The 20,640-nt window shown below is 42.0% G+C and overlaps 1 protein-coding gene across 1 annotated transcript in view; it reads right to left on the bottom strand.

The window, feature by feature from the left end:
• LOC111142196 (nitric oxide synthase trafficking) overlaps positions 1–20,640 on the bottom strand; it is a 57,871-nt gene that overhangs the window by 13,041 nt on the left and 24,190 nt on the right. Inside the window, exons 4-10 of the mRNA XM_022495219.1 lie at positions 18,855–18,917; positions 18,537–18,618; positions 16,109–16,171; positions 12,863–12,961; positions 6,978–7,103; positions 944–1,042; positions 723–848 (exon numbers count right to left, since the gene is read on the bottom strand). Coding sequence (XP_022350927.1) covers positions 723–848; positions 944–1,042; positions 6,978–7,103; positions 12,863–12,961; positions 16,109–16,171; positions 18,537–18,618; positions 18,855–18,917 — 658 coding nt within the window. The remainder of the gene's footprint in view (positions 1–722; positions 849–943; positions 1,043–6,977; positions 7,104–12,862; positions 12,962–16,108; positions 16,172–18,536; positions 18,619–18,854; positions 18,918–20,640) is intronic.

Here is a 20,640-nt window from a genome sequence, read left to right as displayed (position 1 = left end):
TCTGAGATTAGCTTATGTCCTTCTTGGACACTCTAGTTCTGTCTCTTTTGGATCACTAGCTTCTAGGCGAAGCAGGCTGGCGTCTTGTGAATGCCCCACAGGTGGAGAGAGCCCACATGGCAAGGAGCTGGTATCTGCAGCCACCAGGTGGGGGGGGACCAGAGGCCTGCCATCTGCCATGTGGGTGAGTTCAGAAGCAGGTCATTTCCCAGGAGAGCCTTGGCATGGCTCCAGTCCTGGCAGGCACCTTGATGGCAGCCTTGTGAGGGACTCAGAGTCACCCACGGAAGTCACACTTGGATTCCTGGCCCACAGAGACTGTGAGATAATAAATGCTTGTTATAACCTGCTAAGTTTGGGGGTAATTGTTATGCAGCAACAGACAACCGACAGGCTATACAGTGATTATTTATAGGTCCCGAAACACGTCTGCCTGGCATTACTCTAGGAGACTGAGCATAAAGATTCAGTCTAGAATCCCATTTGACTTTCTCCCCTTCCAGAGGACACCAAAGACATATTTCTACTGCCCAGCTTGTAAACCACATCCTCGTTTTTTTGTTTTGTTTTGTTTTATATATATCGACTATGAAAAATATCAATATTTTCATTTACAAAACAAGATATTTCCTTGACGGCTGCGCCCAGTGTGTTTCAAATGCATTCCTCAGCCTATGAACAAGGTTCCCCATCAAGGGAACTTCCTTCCATTCCATACTTACAAGGTAATCGGTTAATAGGAACTCGGATTTATTTTCTGTGGATGAAACTGCAGTTTCTTCCATGAGAGCCTGGGTATCTTTTTCCACATCTATCTTGCTGACGGCACAGTGAATTTGCGTGTGGCACTGCAATGCCAAGAAAGCAGAATAAGGCTGCTGAACAACGTTTGCTGCCGGTTCTTGCCATGTGCATCAGAAACAGAGAAATGTTGACTACTCACTGTGGTCAGGGTTTGGCCAAAAACAGAAATATGTTGGGTGTACCGGTTCAAGTTATTGTATAAAAGCTTAATTCTTTCCTTCTCCAGCTCCAGGATGCTCTGAAAAGGATGGAAAATGACAGAAGATGAGCCAGTTGCTGTGCAAAGCTAAAGGCATCCAGCCAGGCAATGACACCCCAAGAAAGCCTGCGGTAACGGTCATGTTATTGCCTTTTGATGATGTCTTTTCCAGGCTACCGTGGGGGAGGTTCCCAGTATAGGAATGTGACTTGGTGTGTGTCCTGTTTATCCTCATTTAGGATTGGTTTAACTCGCATAGTTTCCGCAGGCTGTTTTGGCCCAAAAGGTATATAGGCTGATGTTATGCGTTAATTGGCATTCATATAGTAAAGGGAGAAAAGAGGTCATTTGAAAAGCATTCTTTTTTTTTTTTTAACTTTAAAATTCTACTTTATTTGTCAGAGAGAGAACAAAGGTAGGGGGAGCGGCAGGCGGAAGGCTCCCCGCTGAGCAAGGAGCCAATGTGGGACTCGATCCCAGGACCCTGGGATCACGACCTGAGCCAAAAAGCTTAACTGACTGAACCACCGAGGCATCCCAGCATCTGTGAGTTCTAGAGAAGGAATGGGAAGCCCAGTAAAACCCTTATCCATACCTTGAAAATACATTCAGACTATTTGACAAGAGCAGAACCCCAAAGTCTGATCAACTTTGAAATTATGAAATTTTAGGCCAGGTTTTAGGAACACATTGTATCGTGGTGGGCCACTGTTTTCCTTATTTTGACACGGGCTGAGCCCCCCGCATCAACCTGAGACTAGAATCACCAGTATCTCTTGGTGGAGATGGTAATGGTTAAGAGATTTTAATTACATTTCAGGGAAATCATTAAAATGATCTATGTCTCCTCATGAAAAGAGGCAGCGATAAACTCCACCGTGCAAAGGTGAAATCCATATCTCAGTGAATTCTGCTCTCTATGATCTTATTCTTTTGGTATAAAATAGACCGTAGAGAAGCAAAATACTCAGGAGGATCTCGAACTGTCCTCCTGTGCCTTTACAATAGCACCTATATCAGAGTGTGGTCAGAGCTAGCAGGGAACCGCAGATCTGGAGACAGGTTGGGGCCCAGGCCCCACGCTAACTCACATCCTTTATTCATTCTCCTCAGTCCTGAGTCTTCCAGTTGGTACTACTCAAGGAGTTTGGAAGGATTTCATTTTCATCTAAATTGCTTAAATAAAACTGATCAAAGAAATACCAGATTCTCTCCAGAGCAAGAACTCTCAAATTTTAGCATGCTTAGTCATCACCTAGACCCCTTCCTAAAATCATTCAGAGCATCGGATTCATCTCATTTAGGGAGGCGCTCAGGAGTCAGAATTTTAACAAGCACGTTAGCTGCTTGGAGACCTTGTCCTGGGACTATAAAGGGCCACAAAAAAAAAAATCTAATTTCAAAATTATTTATGATTCTCCTACCCAGAGCTAACCCATTAGCATTTTGATGTATTTCGGTCCATCTAGGTGTGTGTATATGTACGATTTTATTTTTCTAGTTACCTAGGAAATTATTCAAGTTTGTATCCCATTTTTTTCACTTAACATTGTACAAGAGTGGTTTCTCCTGTTGTTTGTCTCCAGAAACACCATCTAATAGAGTCCGCTGTGTGGGACTGCATACAGCATAGTTGATTCATTTAGTCATCCCCTTAAGGCTAGCCATTTGAATGGTTTCCGCCCTTTTGCTTTTAATGTATTTTGAAAAGAAATTGGTTTGTTTTTCAGCTATTTCCTCAAGATGAATTTATAGAAAGAAAATTGTGTTTTTCACCACGGGTTCTGGGAGACAGCCAAGCCCTACTGTCCTGAGGCATCCATTGTATGCTGTATGAGGCACCCACTGCCCCCACCAATGCGCCCCCCCCCCCCCTCTAGAGAGACAGTCACTACACCCTTGGGGGAATTGTGAAAATAATCACTCAGATTATTGTGGTCCAGATGAGGAACACTATTGAGAAGGTGAACATTTTTAATGCTTTTGACACGTATTACAAATGCCTCTCTAAAAGAATTCCTTGAGTACTTACTGTTGGAAACAAATATTTGGCTCTTGGTAATTCTTAGTAGCATGGCTATTATTTTTCAAAATATATTGTAGATTACTTCTACCAACTGAACTGTTTGTTCTTGGAAGGTAGGTAATGTGCCTTGAGCATGGTATGAGTATGAATAGTAAGACTAATTGACATATGGTTTGTAGAACTGGTTTTATTACTTCCTAACCTCACTTGAAACTTGACATTTCTTAGTGTCTGGTACACTGCCTCGAGCACAATGGAGTTCTCCCTGAAAGAACTTGTAAATCCAATTTGGAGAGTAAGAAGGGGTAAGAGGATACATTATAGGACATCTAAACGAATTCTTATACCCCATTTCTACAGAAGAATGGTCCTGGGAGAAGGGAGGGGAAAAAGGAAACTGAACAATGCTTGTCACATTTCCACCTCACACACTTATAATAAAATCCCCCTTTAATGCAGTTCAGCCCACTTTTGCTATGTGTCTTCATTAATATAACATTCTTCTCCTGAGTTTGTGAACAACAGAAGATCTAGAACACACAGTGTAACATGTGAGTTAGTGACTTGGTGGTGCAGATGGAGAGTATACAAGCCAAGGGAAGAAGAAAGTAGGGCCAGGCAAGGATGACTTGGCAGAAGTAGTCTCCAGTGAGTCTACAGGGCTGAGCTGGCACTAGGGAGAAGGTAGCTGTAAGGGAGCTGAGGTAAGAGGGAAGTGTGAGAACTGAAAGCAAGGGGTGGCACGATATTGGCCTCTGGCATGGTGGGAACAATAAACCAAGATACAAGAAGGGTGAAAGGGAATCTTTCTTTTCCTTACGGAGATTCTCATTTTGAGCAGATTCTCCATGGGACTTGGATTCTAATTTTAAAAACCTAGTTTTAAATATTTTTAAAGCCCAGTTAAAAGAGATTTTTTAAAAAGTTCAAGTATAATTAACATACAGCGTTATCCTAGAATAAGGTGTACAATATTATGATTCAGTGATTCTCTATATTACTCAGTGCTCATCAAGACCAATGTCCTCTCAATCCCCTTTGGCTATTATATCCATGCCCCCCACCCCCACTCACCTCCCCTCTGGCAACACCAATTTGTTCTCTATAGTTAAGTCTGTGCTTTTGTTTGCCTGCAAAGTCATCTTTTGAAACAGAGATAAGTGTGTATCTTGTCTCCTTCAGGGAAACTTTATAAACAAAAAAGATAATTTCTATGATGTCTTCATATAAAAGTTGGGGCTGGTGAAAGGGGGTGGGTCGGGAGGAGAGGTATAGGAGGACCCTAACAGGAAAAAAGAAAACTGAGAAAAAGGAAAGAGAGCTGGTAAGAGCCTCTGAGAAGGGAGGTGGTAGTAGCAATACCTAAGACATTTTGAAAGCCAGCTGGATGTTGGCTACATTGGACATGTTGGCAGCCGTACGAGGTGGGAGCCATAATTATCCCCCATTCCTGTGATGTAGAGGGGTGAGAAGAGTGCAGACACAGAGGTTAAGTATTTTTCTCCTAGCCCTTGAAGGGCATCTGGAAGATGGAATGGGAACAGCAATTTCTCTCCCATAATCTTACAGGGCTTCCAAGGAAGCCAGCCTCTGTGGAAAAGCCACAGGTCCACTGAGAAGTTCCAGGGGGTGAGGCAACACCAGAGGCCAAGCTGGAGAGTCAGGTTTCAGATGGACAAAGTTGAAAATTAAATCCTTGGCCCTTTCTCGTCATCTTCATCTAAAACCTATCGAGCAGAAGCAACGAAAGTACCAGGACCCTATGTTTGAAGGTGTAAATTAAAGAAGGGTTTATCCTCATTTCCTCCACTCTTTTCCTTAGTTTTCTTCTCTCCTTTAATTTCTCTGCTCTTCCCTAACTCTGCATCTATCCTACCTTGAAAGTGGAACAGCAGGAGATTAAATATGGCCCTTCGAATTTTGCCTGCGCAGAGGCAGAGAACAGAAGTCAAGCCCGTGGCATCAGATTGCTAGGTTGAACCCTGTCACCATCTTGGGCGAGTACCTTCACGTCTCCACTCCTTCACTATAAATTGGGAAAGAAGTGGCAACCTCTTCATGATGTTGTGATGAATGCAAAATATAACGCAGTGAACGTCCTCAGGGCTGTGCCTGTCCCTAGCAGTACCTGTATCGTTCCCACATCACTGTGCTTAATCAAAGTGTGTCTTGATTGCCTCTTTTTGCAACTGTATCTCACTTTAAACATTTTCTTAAACTTAAAATGTGGGGAAAAAAGAAACCAAAACATTCGTGTTCTTAGCGCTCAGAGTTGAACATTGTTTCACTGGGTCAGATTTATGTTGATTTAAAAAGTAGAGAGCTAAGCTGTTCAGAGAGACCATAGTTGGAGTAACTTTTGAGCCTGGGTTTGTTTTGTCCTCTGCCAGGCTGTCCACAAGCTGTGCCAGTGTACGTGGCGGCTCAGTCCAATTCCCACCATCTCCCTCGTACAGCGCAGATGCAGTCTATATGTGTAAGTCTACAAACACACACCTAAAAACTCACTGTAGGTTGCGACATGGGTTTTTGTAAATCCTTTAATTTACACACAATGTATAAATAGCATGTTTCTTTCCTTCAACATCATGCTTTTGAGGTTAACTGGTGTGTGCGTGTGTGTGTGTGTGTGTGTTTAAGATTTTATTTATTTATTTGACAGACAGACAAATTAGGCAATTAGGCAGAGAGGCAGGCAGAGGATGGGGGGAAGCAGGTTCTCCACTGAGCAGAGAGCTTGATGCGGGGCTTGCTCCCAGGACCCTGGGATCATGACCTGAGCAAAAGGCAGAGGCTTTAAACCACTGAGCCACCCAGGTGCCCCGCGTGTGTGTGTGTGTGTGTGTGTGTGTGTGTGTTTTAAGATTTTATTTATTTATTTGAGAGAGGGAGAGAGCTAGAGAGAAAGCTGGAGAGGAGGGGAGGGGCAGAGGGAGAAGCAGGCGGACTCGATCCTAGGACCCTGGGATTATGACCTGAGCCAAAGGCAGACACTTAACCAACTGAGCCACCCAGGTGCCTCTAATTTGTGTTTAAATATAGTTTTAATTAATATTTATTGCTAGATATTAGTCAACGTTCTAAATTAGAGCACATTTTAAGAGTAATTCCTCTACTGATAGGTATGAGGATTCTGTACAATTTTTTCTCATCATGCAGTTATAAACAATTCTGCAGTAAACATTGTTACACACCACCCTTGGTATACAGGTGTATACCAGATATATGCCTAGGAGGGGAACTGCCGTGCTGTAACTACATGCACATCTCAGTTTTACTAGATACTATCAAGTCATTCCCACTGGAGAGGTATAAGAATTCTTGTGTCCCAGCAATTCTCGTTTGGCAACACACGATGTTGTCACTTTCTAATCTTTGCCAAATGATTGAGCATCTTTTCATATGTTTATTGGTGATTTTGATTTTCTCTTTTGTGATCTGCTTGTTCATACCTTTTAAGTTTCATCAGATGATTTGCCACAATCCTTTCCTTATACATCTTTGCTGCTAAACTTACAAGTCTCCAGCTAGATGGTTCTCTTTAATCATTGCTCCAGGGCCCAACACAAAGCCCCACATACAAAGAACTCCGTTAAGTGATTAGTGTATAAACAGCTCTCAGGCCTAAAGCTCACTTCTGAGCACCAAGTTCTCAAGCCTTAATTTACACAGCACTTCGACAGCACTTTCTGAAGTTAGCTGAGTGCTATCGTGTCCACTGAGAATTAGAAGCTGGCCACCGATCCTCAGTAAATAAGCAATGGTTAATGGATCCATGGGGAAATAGAAACGATTGGAAGTCACATGGTTTGCCTAACGTCACAGTATGAGTGAGGGTCATCACCAAGGACAGAGCTCATCCGGTCCTGTAACTGTAGATCTGACCTTCCTTTTCAAGGCCTCACAACGCTCCACAGAAGAAGAGAAAAATGCCAGCACAGGACTCACCTGGTAGCAACTTTCCAGTGTGTTTTCCCACTTGAGTCTGGTAGCACAGCCAGCCAGGTTTTTTTGGTAGTAGTTTTCATCTTCTTTTGCCAACTTCTCCGTCGATTTTTTCAGTTTACTGAGGAGCTAAAGGAAAACGTCAGGGCCACATATTCCTTAACACATTTATCAAAGCCCTTGGTAACCCCAGGTAAAGGATTACATGCAACCCAACGATCCGGTTCTCATCTCCCAGCTAAAGTCAGCCGCAGTACCTACAGATGACAAAATCAAAGCTCTTACTCAGAGAAAAGGCATATCAGAGCTGAAAGGAAACTTAAGGGTCTGTCGATATGATTCCTTCCATTGTTCACATAAGGAAACTGAGGTCCTTCAGTGTGACGTGATGTGTTCATGTTGGTCAAATCAAGGAGGAGGCCAAGTGACAGGTGGGGGGAAGCAAGCGCAGCTCGACTGTCATCTACTAATGATTCCTGTACTCTTGTAAGGGCCTGCTTAGCCAGAGCGAGCCATTTTGTTGTTTATGCAGTAAACTTAGATTGACCCTTCCCCCTCAGAGGAACTTACTTAGAAACAAGTCTGGGAAACCAGTAAAATATGACTGACCAGCCCCTGTAACAGAGCCCATATACCAGGACGTGTCAGGTCAGGGGGAGGTAACAGAGCCCAGAATACAAGGATGAGTCAAGCCAGGTGGAGACATCCAATCAGGAAAGCACCTCCCTAACCACCCAAGAATGTGGGCCCTGCCTTTTGGGCCCCAATTCTGACCAGAGTGATAGGCTAGTTCAAACAGCTACTATAGGATGAATTGTAATTCAATTGGCCACCTGTGTGTGGCCAGGCTCAACCACATGGCCTTTACTCTATAAAAGTTAGTCTGTGAGGCTGGGAGGGGTCGTCTCTTTGCAAGAGACGGCCCTGGCTGGTCAGTTTGATTCTCGATGCTTGGCGAGAAATAAAGCTTTGCTTGACCTTCGCTTTGTATCAGTCTCGCTCCTTTGACCGTGGACCCAACACTCTCATTTGATAAATCCTCTGTGTGCCTCAGCATTTCTTTTCTTCTTCTTTTTTTTTTTTTTTAAGATCTTATTTATTTACTTGTCAGACAGAGAGAGAGAGAAAAAGAGCGAGTGCACAAGCAGGGGGAGCAGCAGGCAGAGGGAGAAGCAGATTCCTGGCTGAGCAGGGAGCCGATGTGGGACTTGATCCCAGGACCCTGAGATCATGACCTGAGCTGATGGCAGACATTTAACTGACTGAGCCACCCAGGCATCTCTTGTGCCCCAGCATTTCTTTCGAGGACAGGCAGATTGTGCAAGCCCAGAAGTTTAGAACTGGCTCATTGTGAAAAGCCTGAGGCACAGACCAACGTCCACTACAAGCTGTGGACTGCTTGCTTGCCAGGTGCTTTCCACTGATGCCGCTCCCCAGTGATCTGTAGTTCACAAACAGCACCCTCCTGCCAGCCACCAAAATTGGCCATTCTGAACGTGAAGGCTTCTAGAAAATCAAAGTGATAACAAAACGCTCTGCACCAGGGTCCCTGAAATTGATTCTCAAAATGCTCAGACAAGTGATTTCACATCTTGGGGAACAAAGGAAGTTGTATTACATGAATGGTTCTTCGACTTGAATATGTGTAGGAAGGACCTGAGTGCTTGCAAAATTGCAGATTTTCAGGGTCCCACAGGTGGCAATACTGATCCAGCCATTCTAGAACGGGACTAGGAAATCTGAAGTTCACTACCGTCAGGGCGATTCTGATACAAATGGTCCTCAACGCACAGGTCAAGAAGCACCAAAGACCCCTCTGTCTTAAGCAATCTAGGAGTTTCAAGGACAGAGACAAAGGCTCTTATAAATGACCTTCTTTAGGCTTAAGGACATTTTGACTAACGTTTTAGTAATGAAGAACATTCATCCAAAGTGGTGAATATTAACACCACTCACTTAATTATTCTGATTGATATGCTAGCCATTTAGCTGTCCCTCAGCTCTGATGTATGACTTACACAGGACACATCTGGTTTTGTATATCAAGTGTAATGAACCACATTTATCTGTAGAAACATGAGCTTGTGAATTTCAACCTGATAACAGTATAGTGAAAAAGCTGAAAGTGTGCCTTGGCTATACTTCGCTAAATCATCATTCTTAGATTCTTACTGAGAATGCTCACATCCCCAGCAATGAGAAGGCAGTCACTTTTGAGATGACTGCTCACATTCACCAGCCAACACTATCGAGCTATATCAACTAGAAGTTTCCATTAAGCAAATTTACAACAAATAACCCCAAATAGATATAAAAGAAGAATGGTAGACTTTTATATTCTTATTTAAGGAAATTCTCAGAAAACTTAATAAAATTTGTCAAATACTGAATGCTTTTTCTTTTCTTTCTCTTGGAACAAACATCTCACTCATTTATTCATCAAACATCTATTAAGCGCCACAATGTGCCATGTGCTAGGCTCTGGGACTAGAAAGTAAACTAGACAGTCTTCCCCTGCTGTCAGAGACCCACAGGGCCAACACTATCCCATGTGATAGATCCCTGAATGATACAAGTATTAGGTATCACTGGGGCACCAAGAGGGGCACCTAAACTAATCTTGGAATTAAAATGACATATAAGCTGAGCCTTGGCGTACAATGGGTACTCACAGAAATAACTCTGTGTGAATGAAGTTAAAATGGAAGTCATAATTAGCGAGGTAAAAGAGCATAACATGATACCGATAAAATTTTTTGAGAGGTTGGGGCATACTGTTTGAGAGAGAACAACAATAATACTGAAAAGCTAGGCAAAGGTCAAGTCAGGGAGGGTCTTTAGGGCCACATAAAGGAGTTCAGACTTTAGCTGAGGTCACCAGGAAGCCTCTGATGGCCTTTAAAAGGAGAATGATATGTTCATATTCAAGTTTCAGAAAAGCCAGGTGGGCTTGCGGATGAGGAAGAGATAGAAGGAGGCCACACAGAAAGCCAAGAGACCAGTCTGTCAGAGAGCTGCAAGTAGTGGAGATGGCGGTCTGGGAGAGAGCAGTTGGGGTTGGGAGAAAGCACGAGTAGCAAAATTCAAGAAGTATTTGGGTTAGAAGGTAGAACCATGACGATATGTTACATGGTAATATTCAAAGATATAGAAAACAGGAATAACAGAACATTTTTGGTAGAGGGAAGTGATGGTTCCAATCTTGGATGTTGAGTTTGAGGTACTAGGAGGCAGTTCAGAGACTGGTTGGATTGGAGACATAAATTGGGGTATTATCAGCCTGGACATGGTAGAAGAAGCCTTGAGGGCATATCTATTGAGTACTGGTTATTTAGTGAGTACCCGATTTTGAGACTACTATGTTGGGCACTGGAAATACAATGCTGAATAAAACAGAATGAGTCCCAGGAGAGAAATCATCAGGAAAAGCAATATATAAAGATCAGGCAGAAAGAAAGAAGTCCATAAAGGAGTTTAAGAAAAAGTTACCAGAAAGAAAAACCAAAAGAGTAAGGTGTCGCTGAAGTTAAGAGAATTTTCTTGAAGGAGGACGTCAACAATGCTTAATGCTTCCAAGAAGTTCAGATAAGAGCTGGAAAGTACACATTGGCTTTAGCAACAAGGATGACGTGTTTTCCAAGCAGGAGCACTCTTCATAGAATGATGGGGAAAGCTTGATTGATATGGATTGAAGACTGAACGGGAGGTGAGGAAACGGAGACAGAGCACAGACAACCCTTTCAATAAATCTTATCATAAAAAGAAGGAAAGAAGACAAAATCTGGATAGGAACAAAAATAAAGGCATGGAAAGGTGTCTCCTTGACTCTTCCTACTCTCCCAAGATTGGGTGGGGAAGGATATGTTGATTGATAAGAAGCAATTATTAGAGAGGGGTATGTCCAAGATACAGGCAAAAGGAAAACAATCAAGAGAAGCATCTCTGAGAGGCAGGATGGGCTGGGAATCCAAGCACACGATGAAGAGTTGGTCTGTCCCACCACACATTTGACTTTAGTAGGCAGGTGGCTGAGCCGATTTCAATTTACTCTGTTAGGAAGGAGGCAAGATAGTCAGTCACTGAGAGTGGGTAGTGAGGATGGAGATGTGAGAAGAATGGAGATTAGATCAGCTCTGCTGAGAACAAGGACTGATGAGAGGGAAAACAGGAAGAACTGCTGAGCAGGTCAGAGCCCGCTCTGTTCAGGTTGAAAATGATGGGCAGTTCTCTGTGAAATGCAATGAATGAATGCTGCCTTAGATGTTTAGCCTTAGGACTGAGAAAAAAAAAAAGCTACCAGATAAAGAATGAAGATGCTAGGGGTCTTGATATCATGAGAGTCAAGGTCCCATCGTAACAGGATCAGGCGGAGGAGGGCAGAGAAAGACCACAGGCTTCCACCTCCCATGGAAGCTGCTAATGAGGGAAGGAAGAGGAAATCTACCATTTAGCCGCCCAGCGCTTATCTCTTTGTTATTGCCTGACATCAATAAAGAATAGCTTCTAATGAGGGTTCCCCATGCCTGTGCCAGGCCCTGGTGCTCGGCATTGTGGCACACTGTGGTTTGGCCTCCTCAAAAGCCCGCTTCATTATTCAATACTTGTTAATGATTGTTTCAAACTGGGAAGATTGACAGGTGAAGAAATAAAAACGTTGTCAAATCTTGCTAACAATGAGTTTGAGTTATTCATCTAATAGTTTCTTCAGATGAAATGACAGCCTTACTGGCAATGACAATTTTTTTTTTTCTTTTAAGAATGTTTTGGGTTGTGGGGGTGCGGCCTGCATTTTCATAGGGAGGCTTCATCTTTTGGGGAAGATACCGACTATTTCAGAGCTTTCCAATTTGGACCCCATACCGTATGAGGTGTGCGAGATAATCTAGCATATCTCCAACATTATTTGTGTTCCTTTCTGCCTAGACAAGCTTACTCTGATTTAACATCCTGAGTTGACCCTGGTGCCCACCCATGGACAGTTATGGGCTCGGGAGGGACAGTGGGGATCTTAGAACATAAGAAGCTGACATGCGCCCTCACAAATGTCTTCCCTTTCAGTGTCCTGAGACGCATGGCCATCCGCGTGTGTCTGGGGAGTGAGGATTTGCAGATTTATCATCTAGCTTTAATTAGGTTACACACACAAAATTAACAAGTGTCTCAAAAAGACTTCTGAGATGTAGACTGACATTAGTACTGCTGATGTAAGCACAAGAAAAAGCCACAAGAAAATGTCAGAGCTGACACCTTCCCCTGCCACTGGTTATGAGTGTGTCGTCACCCACAGGAAAAGGCAAAAACTGGGATGATCTGATGAAATCTGAAAAGGAGTTAACCAAAAAGTTGAAAATTATCAAGAAATATCAATTTACATTTACTACGGTGAAGGCTGAACCTTGCCCAGGTGTAAATTTTGCCTGGAAGTGTCACTCAGTGATCACGTGAAGGCATCATGATTAGCTAATCATTTAAAATATTATTTCATGCCTCAAGTACTTTTTTATGTTTTATAATGTTCATAGCACATTAGTATAAATATAAAGTGCCACAGATGGCACACAATATTGGTAAAGTACATGATAATTCATTTTATATATATATATACATACATACATTTTTTACTTACTTGCACTGAGAGATATTTACTAGGGTCCCTATGGAAAAATCTGGAGACCCTTGGTCTAATTTATCATCTGTCAATAATACCTTTTTAAAAATATATGTGGACCAGGGATGATTTAGAATCCCTCTCGGGCTCTGCCACATGACAGCTCTGCAGAGACGCCACGCAGAGCACGAAGTCAGCCAGTTCTCTTGTGTTCATAGCTCAGAGTAGAAGATCCAACCCTCTCCAAGCCACATGCACACAGCTGGTCATTACAGGTTACCTTCTGCTTCTCCTTCTTCGTCACAGTTTGCTTGGAGCTTTCTACAAGATGGGAAAGTGCCTCATGCTTCTTGGTACTAACCATTAATTTCTTCTTGGCCTAGAGTCAAAAACGTACAAAAAGCAAAAAGGGATGAGAAACCAATATCAAGAGAAAAACTCTTCTGTTCTGGAACAAGTCATGTTCAGGTGCTAGCTTAAACGATTGTGTAATTTTAGTTCTTCGTTTCTATCCTCACCTCAAAATCTGCTTGGAATATCACAGAGGCTAACACTTTGCCCTGAAACCACTGTATATTTTTCATTATATTGAGTACACTAAAGAGGGCTATACATTTCTCCAAATCACAAAGGCCCCCAAGCCTCCAAAACATTGTTCGAGCTAGCATCATGAAGGGAATAGCTTTACCATAAAAACATCACAGCAGACATGGAAGACCACCTGCATCATTCTTTTAAATCAACCTGGGCCACAACTGAGGTTGTTTTAAGATGCTCTCTTAAAACTTACAGCAAAAGGGCAATTTTGCATCTGATGCAAAGACTTCAGAGGTGGGCATTTGCCTGGCATTTTGTGAAATGGCCTGTACTGGTGTGGGGAGGAGCAGCGGGGGTGGGCTGGGAAGGTAGAAGCGCATTCAACATCCTCCTACTCTGTTGGTCCCTCAAACCTCAAAGTGGGTTATGATCAAGGTGATCATTTCCTATTCTACACAATTCCAACCAAGAAGATGATGTTCCAGGGGCGCCTGGGTGGCTCAGTGGGTTAAAGCCTCTGCCTTCGACTCAGGTCATGATCCCAGCATCCTGGGATTGAGCCCCACATCAGGCTCTCTGCTCGGCAGGGAGCCTACTTCCACCCCGCGCTCTGCCTGCCTTTCTGCCTACTTGTGATCTCTGTCAAATAAATAAATAAAATGTTAAAAAAAAATAAAAAGATGATGTCCCAGAGATAAAATGAGAAAACAGAAATTGGTTTGAGTTGGATCCAGCCTGTTCAGGAACTGGATTGATTAAAAGACTGTTTAACTTTGCACATCAAGGTCACAAGGACTGCAAAACCAGGTAATGTAGCAAAAAGTTCAGTTTTTGCTACATTAGAGAGGTCTCTTTAGGAATTGGAGGCAAAGCCTTTCAAATGTCTCTCAACCTCTGAAGCCTCGGCAAAAGGGAATTCAGGAAACAGGATGCTCACTAACCCTCTTTCTCTGCCTCCAGTTAGTCCCATGCCCGCGAAGAAAGGAGAACATGAGGGAAGAGCTTTGGGTCCTTTAAGCCTTCCATTTCTGTCTCCCTAATAGAGTGCACTTCATTACTGACATGCTGCAACACTTCAGTTGTAACTGGAGAGAAAATCATTAGAGCTCAAGAATTTTATGGTCTCTAATTTCTCCATCACTCTTCATAAAAAAATAAAATCATTTTATGTAGAAAAATTACTTGGTGGAAACCGGGAAAGAATAAAAGATGCTTTTTTTTTTTCTTGAAAGCAATTATGGCTGCTGGGCATGGTTTCTCTCTTTTGGTTAGTTATACTGGAATTTCTGTGAAAGCTGAATATTTAGAGAATGGATTTTTAAAAAACTAATTCTGCTTGGGGTGCCTGGGTGGCTCAGTCAGTTAAGCACCTGACTCTTGATCTCAGCTCAGGTCTTGATCTCAGGGTTGTGAGTTCAAGCCCCACATTGGGCTCCACACTGGGCGTGGAACCAACTTAAAAAATAAATAAATAAAAATAAAAAACCAAATTCTGTTTAAGAAATCTCACAAAATCAAGAGCAAAACTAAAACCAAATTACTGGACACTGATTAAACATTTATTATAAAAGTGATTCTCATGAGCATTCTTTTACCAGTACTACTAGTGGGTATAGAAATTCATTTATCTCAAACATTTCTTTTTTTTTAAGATTTTATTTATTTATTTGACAGGAAGAAAGACAGTGAGAGAGGGAACACAAGCAGGGAGAGTGGGAAAGGGAAAAGCAGGCTTCCCACTTAGCAGGGATCCTAATATGGGGCTCGATCCCAGGACCCTGGGATCATGACCTGAGCCTAAGGCAGACGCTGAATGAATGAGCCACCCAGGCACCCCTCAAACATTTCCTATTAATTTCTTTGGTCTTATGGATTCCTTGATTTCAGCAGGAGCTTCAAAGGCAACAGTGAGGACTGAGTTGGGCTCCCTATTTTTGAGGGATCTCTCTGGTTATTTGCCGCTAGCAGCTGCCTACCGGGGAAAGTTCTCTTTGGGTACGGATACTCTGAAGATGAAAAGGGAGTTCAGTTTTTGGACCACAAGTTCTTTCAAAGTGGATCCCTGGGTTTTCTTAACAGATTTCCTCTCCACTGGTTTCTAGTTCTTTCAACTTGAATTCCTCCTAAACTGGATTGTTCTAGAATTATCTTCTCTACATATATATGGGTTCCATCTGTTATTCTCTCTGCGTAAGAACTTGCACTGATGTGCTCTAAATTCTCACACCAGATCATAATTCTTCTCCCTAGAATTCATTTACTGTTTCCTGCACATATGTTATCTAGCCAACTACATTTTAAATTACTTACAAATGGGAATCATGCCCTAGTAGAGTGTGGAATACAGGAAGTGGACCATACACATCTGTGGAATCAATATATGTATTCCCCCCCTACATATGGCTACTCACCTCTCACAGTACTCCTCTCACTAGTGAGACAGAGATCATGAATGCCCTTCCACAAATGATATATCCAAAACTCAGAGAGTATTTGTCACTTACCTTAAGCTACAGATTATACAGAGAGGCAGTCAGTGTAGTGGAATGGGTAAGAGCCATGACTCTGGAACCCAACAATGTAACAATTCTCGGTTCAACAATTAACCAGCTTTACGAAGATTATTTACCTCCCTATGTCTCAGTTTCCCCACCCATCTGTCAAACAGGACATACCACATTGGTTTGGTTTTGCAGGGGGGCAGGGTGTGCGTGTGTGTGTTGCAATGATTGAATATAGAAATATATAGCATTTGGCACACAATAAATGTTATGTTAGCTATAACTAATAAACATATTTTGAGCCTTGCTCTTCTACTGATTTAGTTGAAAGGTATATCTATAGAATAATTCAGGTGAGGAAACGTTTTTCTCTTTGGTTAGCACCTAGAAATACTAACACTAAAACACGGGATCACATTCGTGCAAAAGCAGAAAGGTTCAGTCCTAAAAACTGAGTTTACATAAATGACATTCATTTGTATACTTGCCTTGATTTGTTGATTCCAGTTGCCAATGACAAGATTTGCTGCCTTTTCAACTTCATTATCAAGCTGTGAACAGAAAAAAAGAAAAATGATTTTTTTTCGGTCTTTCTGTTGAGTCATGGTGCTGGCTTATGAATTCTGGCATATTCAGTATCACAATCCATTGGAATTTCAGAATCCTACAGTGGACATGTATCCTGAGAAGAGCAGCTGAATTATTTTTTCCCCATGTCAAAACCTCTTGACAGGATTTAGCTTGAATGCATTTGGTAAAATAACTATTTCTGCGTATAAACTATGTAACTACACAAAAACTTGTAAAAACTATAAACTATGTAACTACACAAAAACTTGTAAAAACACCAGTGCATGTGATCTGCACGGAGGGGGTCTTGGATAGTTTGGTGTCCCTTTCTGTTCCAGCACATCTTCAGCTCAGCATCATTCCATGTGGACCAAACTTTAGCACATCGACAATCCCTAACAGTCCTGGTAGTGCTAATTTTACCAAGTGTCTCATTGCCCCTGAAATGAACACTGTTGCAATTTCAAAGAGATTGAATTCTTAATCATAATGAACTTTTCTTCTGCCCTTGAACAGCCAAAGGGACGGTAACAGTAATGATCCAAATGCATCTAGACAACAACCCAAGGAGAGCAGACTTAACTAAGGGGAAGATGTTTTTTTCTTGGCCCATAGATGTTTCTTCCCAAGCCCACAGATCAGCCATGACTCAATCACACTGAGATCTAGCAATGCTGTTCTTTTATTTAGTCCAGCTGATTAAATTTGGAATACAATTTATTGTAACAAATACAATGAAAATAATTTTGTGCATGATGTCACTTTGACTATGTGAAATATGGAACAAGTTCATTTAAAAAATAATTTCTATCCTTTTTTTTTTTTAAGTAGTCTCCACACCCAGGGTGGGGCTTGAACTCATGATGATGAGATGAGGAGTCACATGCTCTACCAACTAAGCTAGCCAGGCACCCTGAAGAAAAGAATTCTCATCTTTTATCTTCTGTGACTGAGTGGGTTGGGGTGGTAGGGGTGCAGTGGGGAGGGGCAATGCTGAATAAAGGCTGTGAAATCAGACCAGGGATCATGCTGTTAATTATCCAAAACACTAAGATAATGATGATCGAGTCACTGTGCCTAATTTATGGTAAGTACTAAAGAAATGCTAGTGATTATCGTATTATTATGGGGTATGAAAATATTTTGTAATTAATGAAATGTAGACTGGTGTTTGGTTTTTATTAAGTTGGTTTGCAAAGGTGGAAGATTATATTGCTTAGTAATCATTACTGTGTAAATTTCCCCCATTACCCCAGCCCTCAGTAGAACATCCACTGTGGTAAAAAACACACATATGTCCACACAAACATCAATTCCATTTCCTGACTCAGTTTAATGAATTTGAATAAAAATGTTTTGCATCATTTCTCTTCCATCAGGTTTTTATAGATTCCCCATCTTACTAACTTACTACCTTTAGGACCTCCTTATGTGGCTGTGGTCATTTGAACCCACCCCTAGCCACCACCCCTTCCCTTCACAAGAGCCACCAATGACTGTCTCTGAACTTTTAACTTGCATCTGGCCTTGAACCAATCCTGACCATGACCTCACCCCTATCAGAGTTGAGCAGCGTTTATTAAACACCCCTTTATGTCGCCTGAAAATAGATTTTAAAGTGCTTAATGACTGAATGATACACAAAGAAAAAGAAGCACAGATAAAATTGTTCTGGAAGGAAAAGGATACAGGAAGACCAGAGAATATGCTAGACAAGAGGACCAGGTGCTCCTGAAAGAATATAGGTTTTTTTTTTTTCTTTTTTCCAATATTAAGACTATCTGAGGACTATATCTATTATTGCCTTTACCCAATCCCAAACTGTTAAGAACACATAAAAAAAAATCTTTTTAAGAACTGTGTTTATAATTCTTCTGTTTACAGAAGGAATATCTAGTCATTGAAAAACAATCAAAATACAGAAAGTATGAGATAAAAATAACCTCAAATACCACTATCTAGAAATAATTCTTATTAACATTCTTGGGAGGTTCCTTCAGATTTTTTTTCTATTCATATATACATATTTACTTTACAAAATTGAGATCATTTTTATTTCACACTAGGTAGTGAAAAAATTTCCATGTCATTAATTTCTTCTGTAATAAGATTTTAATGGTTGCATAATATTCCATTGCTTGAATTTATCATAATTTATTTTTGGATGATAAAGAGGTTTCTAGTTTTTCACTATGACAAACAATGCTTTAGCAAACACCTTTGTACATAAATCTTGAGCTCTTGTTTCTTTTAATGACAGATTCCTGAAAGCTAGCATCACTTTCGATCACCTTTCATTCCTCGGGTCAAAGACAGAAATCCTGCTTTAAGAGAGATTTGACTCACTGATTTTCTCTTCTTTTCATGTACACTCAGGACTTGATGAGTTGGTTTTATTGCTTCCAACTCAATTGCTTTGCCAAGTTTTCTAGAAATAGAACATAAAAGACACACAAGCATAGTATTAGGATTTATATCTACTTTCCAAGTTGTTTTCTGGGGAAATAAAACGGTGTGTTCCAGCCTGCCTATTCAGGGCAAGTTTGAAGCAGGGTGTTCATGGCATGCCCACTTTAAGTATTTATGCTTCCCCCTGGGGTTGGGGTAAGTGGTGGAGAGGGGAGTAGGGGTGGGAAGTGGGGGGGTAGGGGGAACACCACTCACTGATGCAGGTCCGCCGCTGATTTCATGCCCTCTGAGACCCAGGTCCAGGCACTGACGAGACAGCTGGGGGCAAAACAGGAGGGCACAAGAGTGGGTGTCATGTTCCTGGTAAAGTCTGAGCAATGCAGCATCATGTCTGATCCACTACCTACAACAACTGCTCTCATTTCCCTAATCTTATTTCAGTGTGTCCATGGGATTTAATTCTGCTAATTTATTGATTTTCACTGTAATCATTACATAGACAGCCTTTTCTCCGTCATTTTCCATTTCAGTTTTCATCTTCCATTTCACATCTGTAGAAAATCAGGGACATAAAGCAGCCAAGGGTGAGTAGGCATTTAGAACAGGTGGGAGATTGTGGGCTGGGTAGGGGGAGAGAGGCCTCAAGACCACCTTTTCAGGCTCCTCATTTCACCAGTGAGTGCGCCGAGCTAGGCTCAGAAAAGTTAAATGGCGTAGGACCCAAGAGCCCTGGGACGTCCCCGCATGCTGCTCTTGGGTTTGGGCTCCAGCTACTGTTCCCTGCTGGTTTTTAAGACCACAGCTCAGATATTTTGTCGTCTTATAAGAAGTGTTTCCATTTAACAAAAGGAGGGCACTGCCCTCCCCCTAATGGCACGTGGTGGGGGTTAAGAAGTGTGATGCTATTTTCTCCCACAGAAAGGGGAGAGCTCACAGCAGCCCATATCACTGGCCTTCAGAAGCCAGAAGGATAAGCTCAGTTGCATCCATAAACCTCAGGGACAGAAGTGTGTGTAGACTCTGCTGGAGGGGTGGGGACAGATATGTGCCCCTGCTGAAATCAGGATGGTGCGAGGTTTTGCCTCCAAGTGACTTAGGCTGCACCCTATAGTCAGAGAATTACATAGCTAGACCAGAGGATGCCAGATTTTCTGCATATCCAAAGCCAGCATAAAGCCAGAGACTAGAGACTACTTAGTACAGACCTCCAGTTATAGAAAATTGCAAAAAAGCCCAAAATGAATCTGTATCAATAATAAGTAGATCAGTGGTCGCTTAGGTGGGGAAAGGACAGCAAACAAGCATGAAGAATCTTTTGATGTGATGAAAATGTCTATGTTTTGATTTTAGTGGGGCTACATCTATAGTATACACCTATATACACTATATACATATATAGTATACACCTATCAGAATCGACCAAACCATATACTTAAGGAGGGCGCTTTTTGCTCCATGTAAATTAAACTTCCATAGAGTTGATTTTTTTTTTAAAGATTTTACTTATTTAGTTGACAAAAGAGACACAGTGAGAGAGGGAACACAAGCAGGGGGAGTGGAAGAGGGAGAAGCAGGCTTCCCACCAAGTGGGGAGCCCCATGTAGGCCTTGATCTCAGGACCCTGGGATCATGACCCAAGCTGAAGGCAGATGCTTGACTGACTGAGCCACCCAGGTGTCCCAGGGTTGATTTTTTAAACAGGAACTCAGACACCCTTTGGAAAAGAGAATCTGACATTTGCTCCTCAGAGGAGCTGAGCAGCAGAGCTGGAAGCCTAGAACCTCAGCCTCAGAGGGGTCTCTGTTTCCTATGTGACCTTAGAAAGATCACATGAGTTCTCTGACCCTCAGGTAATTGGTCTCTTAAAATAGAAATAATTCAGGTTACCTACACAACACAGATTTGGGGTATAGGTAATAGTCTGGTTAATGTTTATTATTAAATATCATTGTGCTAATCTTCGTTAACTGAACATTCTGGACATGCCAACTCTCTGGGAGCATCCAGGCCAGACGCTGGGATTGCAATACATAAGACCCAC

This window comes from Enhydra lutris, unplaced genomic scaffold, assembly GCF_002288905.1.
Source record: "Enhydra lutris kenyoni isolate GAN:26980312 unplaced genomic scaffold, ASM228890v2 scaffoldscaffold1, whole genome shotgun sequence".
NCBI classification, from domain to species: Eukaryota; Metazoa; Chordata; class Mammalia; order Carnivora; family Mustelidae; genus Enhydra; species Enhydra lutris.
This window is presented reverse-complemented; position numbering and strand designations above follow the sequence as displayed.